General features: G+C 37.7%; 1 protein-coding gene across 1 annotated transcript in view; it reads left to right on the forward strand.

The window, feature by feature from the left end:
- The window catches only part of LOC105357257 (contactin-associated protein-like 3), a 62,332-nt gene extending 61,129 nt beyond the window's left edge, over nt 1-1,203 (forward strand). Inside the window, exon 6 of the mRNA XM_023953860.1 lies at nt 1,010-1,203. Coding sequence (XP_023809628.1) covers nt 1,010-1,203 — 194 coding nt within the window. The remainder of the gene's footprint in view (nt 1-1,009) is intronic.
- The last annotated feature ends 6,524 nt before the right edge of the window (nt 1,204-7,727 follow it).

Below are 7,727 nucleotides of genomic sequence, written 5' to 3' on the forward strand. Positions count from 1 at the left end.
TCACGGCTATGTCCGGATAGCTTTCGAACTGTGCGATGGAAACTTACAAAAACAAAAACATTCCGACTTACAAAAATAAAAAAATGCCGTTTAGACTGGAGAGAGAGAAGCCGCTGCGTCCGTACGCACCGCTATCTTAAGAAAAAAAAAAATAGTATAACCACATTAAAATTGCATGTCACACTTTTATTTGTCTAAGTTTGTCAACAAACATCTCAAAATGTCAAGAAGAATCTTAGATAACTGCAGAATATGCTATCAAACCAATAAATGAGGAAACACTGTTTTTCAGTGATATAACACTAAATCTAAGCCATGCATAAGCCAGTAAAGCAGCTGACAAAGATTACAACATTAAACCGTGCTGTATTTCCTTTTGATAATTTTAGCTGTAAATGTATATTCAAGCTAAAAGAATGGCTACAAAGTCAACAAGGGATTCCTCTGAGGATTTTGTCACCAAAGTGCAGCTAACATGGTTTCTGCTGACTTCATCAGTGATAAATGGGACAATCCTCCCATCTCTCTTGTTAGTTAGCCAGTTACAGCTTGATTCCATTTGTAAGAATTAAATTATTGTCAAGTCTCTTTTAATAACATAGAATAATTACATGTTTTTCTTTTTGTTGCTTATTTTCTTGCTTGCGCTGCAGGTTGAGCTGAATTAGCAACTTCCTCTGATTTATGTTCAGGTGCTTTTTTTTAGGATGTGCTTAATCTGTGCTCAGCAGAATAGCGTCCAATGTTTCCTTTCATCTTGTTAATTCAGATTTCCAGGTACAGAATTTGATGATGCGTACCGAACTGTGGTGGCTTTGATTATAGTAAGCAGCGACAGGAGGCTGCAGGTATACTGAGCTGTCACTGCACTGACCATGAGCCAGGAAAATAATGCTGCAGTCCTGCAGGATTCTGAACATCTGCACCAACAAACATGTGATGAACATATATCAATGTGTTTTGTGGATGTATTTTGTTCAGTAAATGTATCCATATCTGTGGTTTACAGGTGTGATTGCAGTGGGCATTTTTGCAACTGTGTCTGCTTTGGCGATCATGGTGAGATTTCTCTGCAGCAGAAGAGAAACGTACCAGAACCGAGAAGATAAAGCAGCACAGGGGGAAGACTGCCATGAGTTCCCATTCAGCAGTCAAACAGACTCTCCAAGCATTCCCAGCAAAAGCCAGGAGTTTTTTATTTAGTTGGAAGCTTGACTGACAGAATGATCAAATATTTCTTTACAAAACATAACTGCTGACTTCATCTCTTGTTTTATTATTACTTTGTTGTATATAATGTAGATTTGAAAGACAAACCTGTCAGATTTGTGTGACTCTATATGATCCAGATTGGACATTGGGGCTGGTTTTATCTTTCAAGATGTAAAAATGTACAGCGAGTTGTCCTTTGCAAGATTTTAAAGTCACTTTAGTAACTTGTCTACAGAAAATACGTTTAAAAAAATTGAAAATAATAACCAATAATATCTATTTGGATTGAATCTAAAAAAAAAAGTAATTTTTGGAGGAAAAATCTGTAAAATGTAAGATGCCAGAGCCATATGAGAACAGAATGGAAAAGACTTGAGTATCAGTATTAGCCTCACAGCCTCACAATCAGAAATTCCTTTTTTTCCTAAATGACAATTTCTCTGACTACATCTGCCCTTGTTACGCGGTTGGTCCGATAACTTGTAGTGCTACACCACGTTCTTTCCCTCTGTATTTTACATGTTGAAATGAAAATAAAATGCTTTACACTGAATCCATTCTTTTTTAACTCTGCAGATTTATTTTGCTCAGGTACTGATCTGTCTCTGCGTAGTTTGATAAAATCAAATCTCTGTCCCCGAAAACTTAAAATTATGTCAAATGTGCTGATAAAAACTGTAAGAGAAGCATTATAAAACATATGTGCATGTTTTTCATTTCTTGTAACTCATTTAATTGTTTTTATTATTAAACCCAAGATAATTTAGCTTCAAACCTGAAGTCAACATTTACTTATTTTGAGGTGACTGAAACCATATGAGAGGTATATAGACAATCTGTTTCTTCAGACGAATCCTGTCCACAAAGGTCCATAGCTAGAGTTTTGCACGTGACTCAGTAAAGATGTATCTTAACTGTCCTTGACTACAATCTGTGGATCAAGCTGGCTTCATCTTTTTGTGTGAGCAAAATTTTTGTGAATGATTGAAGATGCCGAGTGCTGCAAGCTCTCATAAAAAAGTGAGATGTTTACCAGTAAAACTGCATGAGATCTGGACACAGCCAAGACGTTGAACTAATTGCCTCAGCATCTGTGGTAGTTTACTTTACCAACTCACACTAAGCTTAACCCTTGTGCTATCCTAGGCACTTTAACATTGGGAGTTGGGTCATCTAGACCAGTGTTTTTCAACGTTTTTTGAGCCAAGGCACACTTTAACCTTGACAAAAATCCCGCGGCACACCAGCATTCAAAAATAAAAACAAAAAAAGAGGAGAAACTCATAGTCTTTACTGATCTACAGTCCCTCCACAATCTCACCTGCATTTTTGTGATAATTGTGGCAGAAAAAGCTGGATGCTGCAGCTGTTTTTTTCTAAAAGATGTAATAAAAGTTGAGTTAGAAGATGTAAAAACTGTTTGATTTGTGTTCGTTGTGGTTTCAAGACGTTAAGAGAGACTCGTTGTGCGCCGAGACGCTCACGCTGTCACTTTTAACCCAATGCATTATGGGAGATGTAGTTCAATAATCCGCCGACCGCAAAAAGACTAGCGTCTCTGAGCTTCATTGTTTTGTTCACTTGTTCCACGGTCTGACACAGGATTCTGTGGAAAGCTGCACTGCTAAAGACGAGCTTTAGCTGGTATTTTTGTTAGAACTGAGCGACTTTATTAGCAAAATTAAGAACAAAGAAGTGAGGACTTTAACCACTTCTGATTGGTCAGACTGATGACATGTGATTAAGAATCCAAGAATGATTGGTGGAGACATTTAAAGTTGCAGGGCTTTTCCTAAAACAGCTGAAGTTGCGGCTAAATCGCGGTACCGTCATTCTTATCAAATCATGTCTTTAATAGAATCAAATACACACAAAGAAAAAAAGTATTTTACGATCTTTCATATTCCTAATTTCTAAGTGTTTTATCAGGATTTGTAAGGATGAACAAAGAGCTGAAATCCTGGAGATGGAAAATGTTTTTAGATCAGTTAATGAGGGCAATTTCCCACGGCACACTTGACCATCTCCCACGGCACATTAGTGTGCCGCGGCACACTGGTTGAAAAACACTGATCTAGACCCACTAGACAGTGCGCTGAACTTTTTCTTCAATGATTTGTGATCTTCACTGGTGTCTATGAATTACATGAAATCCTCTCCACCTTTATCCACCTTTGTCGGGAGAACACGGCAATGTAAGGGTGGGGTCATAGGATAGCACAAGGGTTAAACAATTAGTTTTGCAGATTAAGTTTCCTTGGAAAACTCCTCTACTTAAAGGAACATGATTCCATCTTCTCAGATCACATGTCGGCATTTTCTTGAAAACGATCATAGGAGCAATGATCATTTATATATAAACACAAAGATATATCTTTGTGTTGAGCAGATAATTTTTCTTCAAAGGTCATCAAAACAATTTTTATTGAAATGCTTCTGTTTGTAACTTTACCCCGCTCCAACACAAAATGTTTTGTAAGGGTAGATATAATGTGATTTTAAAAATGTTTTACCTCATTGAATGGTAAAAAGCAAGAACTGTTAAACTTTTTTCAGTCCAAATTAATCCAAAAAGGTCAGATTTTAAAAGTCTATACTGGCAGGTTATTGGTGTAATCCTTGTGCATTGTAGTTGTTCCGATCAAAGGAAAAAAAATGGCTTAATCGTCTAAATCAAAAAACTAATTATAAATTTGCATTTCCAAGTCAATTCCATGATCTGAAAATGCTTTTTCCTCTGGTAACATGGCACATTAAAGAAATAAGGGTAGTTGGCAAACCTTTTTTTTTTCAAACCTTTACCAGGCTTGTTTTTACCAAAATAAGTAAGAAAGCTAAAAACTGAAAATCTATTCGTGTCCACAAATATGAACAAATAATTTCAGCCATTTTACACATCAAACAAGGTAGGACTATAAATGTGTTATTTAATTTCTTCTTTAACCCTTGTGCTATCTTAGATGACCCCACCCTTACATTGACGTGTTCTCCCTACCATGATAAAGGTGGAAAGATTTCATGTAATCCATGGACACCAGTGAAGATCACAAATCATTGAAGAAAAAAGGTTCAGCGCACTGTCTAGTGGGTCTAGATGACCCAAATCCCAATTTTAAAGGGCCTAAGATAGATATATAAACTGTTTAAAATTCTTAACATTTATATTTTTTGCTGATAATTAGCCATTGTATGCATATTTTTACCTCTAGTATTTTTTTGTTTTAGTCAGCTCAGGAACAAACTAGAAGCAATAGCTGTTCAATCTGTTTTGCTGTGACATGAGAAGACGAGGGTTAATGGAAGAATGTTTTTTGGGGAGGGGTTCAAAGAGGACAAAAAGGAGGAGCTGACTGGAGGTCAGATGTCCCGGTGACTTTCTGCAAAGTGGTCTAACTTTGGGGCCGGAGGTGAAGATGAAACGTGGGTCCAAAGTGAAAACAGCCAAGTGTGGCTGCAGTTTGAGTAAAGATGAGGTTGATTGAATTTAGAGCCAAAGGCAAAGCATGGAAACATTTCACAGTAGGTGTTTATGCCTGGAGAGAATAAGGTGCCGTATTTAGGTCAGGATCTGGAGCTGGGGTTGGTGTGATACCAAAGCAGGACTGAAAGTGAGCTGTCAAGACTGTCAGGATAACTTTTTTTTTTTTATTCAACACAGCTTTCATAGAGGTGCGGCACACTCAGGTAAGCTGCAAGATTTGCACAAAATACAGTTTTTTAAGGTTATATGTCTTTGTCACTATTTATAGAGTAAAGTAGCGTAATGCATTATTTGTTTGCATTCACACTTTAGTTTAAACAAGAAAAATAGTAGATATTAAAGTCAGTAAACAATGAAGTATTGTTGATTGTTCATAACAGATTAGGTCTAAACCTCTTCAAGAAGAAAGACAGAGAAGGTCGCTCCGGCACTGAGATCGTTTTAGTACAGATTACATCCTTGTGTTCCCGTGTGGAACAGAATGTTCATCTTAATGATTGAGTTTAAACAGATTAATGCAATTCCAGATAAGACTGTGCAGAGCAGCAGAGAAGATTTCAGATGAGCCACAGATAGCTGGGAGACACTGATGACTTATGGAGCAACGTGAGACAAGATGTTTCCGGTACAATCCAGGATTGCAACCTGAATCCACTTCAGCTACTGGATTCTCAAGCAAATTATCAGCTATTGCAGATTGATTTTATCACAGTTTTTTATTATTGGCTTATTGTATGGCTTTTGTTATTGTATTAAGCAACTCAGTGCTTCCCACCCTTGTTGCTATCTGTGGTTGGTGAAAAAGCAAACGTACTAAATAATTAATTCAGAATTGACAAAGCCTCTTGGATAAGAGGTGAAACGTCTTCTAACTTTAAAACCAAGTCCAGATGACATCCCCTAAACCTACTACAATGGAACCAACCTGGATGAATGAGAGTCTTCATAGAAACGTACTAAATAATATATCGGGTCTCAGATTTTGTATGTGGAAACATTTTAAGCCAAAATAAGGGATAAAGCTTGTGTAGTTCTAGAAAAGATAAATACATTTCAAGAAGGACAGATCTTGAAAGTGTAATCAAAAGATTTAACAGTGAAACAGTGAATGGAATAGTCCGAAGTATTTTGGCAATTAGGCACTGGGCCGGAGACATCTTGCATGCTTGGAATGACCTTGGAACGTGTAAAGAGACCCCAGAGCTTAGACGCTGCTGGTGGCTGAGGCCAGACTGCGCCGGAGCAAAAAGCCAGGAGGAGAACGGGGCAGATGTGAGCCAGCAAAAATGTCTGGAGTGCGGATAAACAAACTTCTATAAATTTAAAGCCAGGGATTTGACTGTGATTTGCTATGAGGAAAGTGAGCACTTTAGTATTAGCTCAGAGGGAGGAGGACTAATTGATGAGTGACGTGTGGAGTGAAGAACCAGCAACCCAGCATACCTGAAGATGAGGAAGATCTTACTGAAATTGAAATTGGGTCTCGGCTTCACCACCACAAATTTTGCTACTTCAGTTTCTTAGGTTCTTTGCTGAGTATTTTTCTAGTTGTCACTTGTTCCAAAGCAATAAACTAAAGCAACAAGCACATTTCAGAAGTCCATCGAAAGGATCACTCTGACTGGAAAAATATGTCTGGATCCTATGGATAATCCACTGGGATGTGGGAAAAGCTGCTTGGACCAGATATATTTAGTCAAAAACTAAGCCTTATTCATAAACATGACACCTGGAAAGGTGACAGACTGGGCTGACTGATGGCAAACAAAGAAACAAATGAACAGGTACGCTCACAGACAGCTGGAAAAATGTACATGCACATGGAGTCATAAATAAACATGGAAAGACGTACCATTCTATAAGATGTACGTCGCTGTCAGCACTGCAGACTTGGCCTTTAAACCCACTGCCTGCAAGAGTAATGACCAGGATTACTGGACTTCCCTTATGTGTAACTTATCCACATGCAGTTATGCACCATTCAGTCCTTTTTCTTCTGCCGTGGGATGTAATAAAGCCTGGATAAAAAAAGGAAAATATTTTATCTGCATAAATTAGTAAAAGTAAATACGAAATGTAGGTCTGTTAGTTTGTAAATTGTGACAACTATTTTTAAAACTGTGATATTTAAACTGAGTGACGTCTTTGTTTTTACTAAAACATTACGTTTCTAGTTTAATTCCAAAATCTTTTGGGATCTGCACTGGATTTAGTTATAGAACAAGAAATTAAAGTTATTCTATCAATTAAAGCCGCTCCAATCCTCGTTTGATCTATTTTGAAAGCATTCTCAGTGGTCTTTCAATTATGATTATGCCATTTTTAGCTGTCACAATGTGATGTGACAAGAGTGGCCTGGTGTACATAGGAGGCAGATGACTCTTAAGTTCAGGAACAGGTTTTATTCTCTGGTCTCACACTCTGGCTGCACAGCTCACACACTCACTCAGACAAACATTTCAAATAATAACAAAAGATAGAAATTTCCTGTAAATAATACAGTTAAAGTCCTGCAAATAAAGACATACATAAATAAACAAACAACTGAAATCATTACAACAAAATGTATATACAAAGAAATCCAAATTCTTTCCACTTCCTGTGCCCAACTATTAAACAGGAAGTAAAGGCCTTGGCCACCATTTTGTTCCTTGGGCAACAGGAAGAGAAGGTGAGAAACATTACAAAAATCAAAGAAGTCTTAAACATTTGGTGATTATGCACAATGTGTCTAAAGGTGATCAGTTATGACAGACCGGTGACAAGTAGAAAACTACTTTGTCACATTAGCCTCAATCAAAAAACCTGTGTTGTTTTCTAGTGAACTATAAATTTACCGCTGAGTTGGGGGCAGGACTGTCAGTGTGGAGTAAGCCTGCCTCCTTTCTCATCATCCACCTGTTAACACTCTCTCCCACTAGCTTACAGCCCCTTACAACCCCAGCCTAACATTATGGACGCAACAAAACTGGTGAGCAATGTCGGAGCTATCCAGCCGTACAGTTTGAGCCAGATACCAGCTCCAACGAGAAAA

The sequence above is a fragment of the Oryzias latipes genome, chromosome 4 (assembly GCF_002234675.1).
Source record: "Oryzias latipes chromosome 4, ASM223467v1".
NCBI lineage: Eukaryota > Metazoa > Chordata > Actinopteri > Beloniformes > Adrianichthyidae > Oryzias > Oryzias latipes.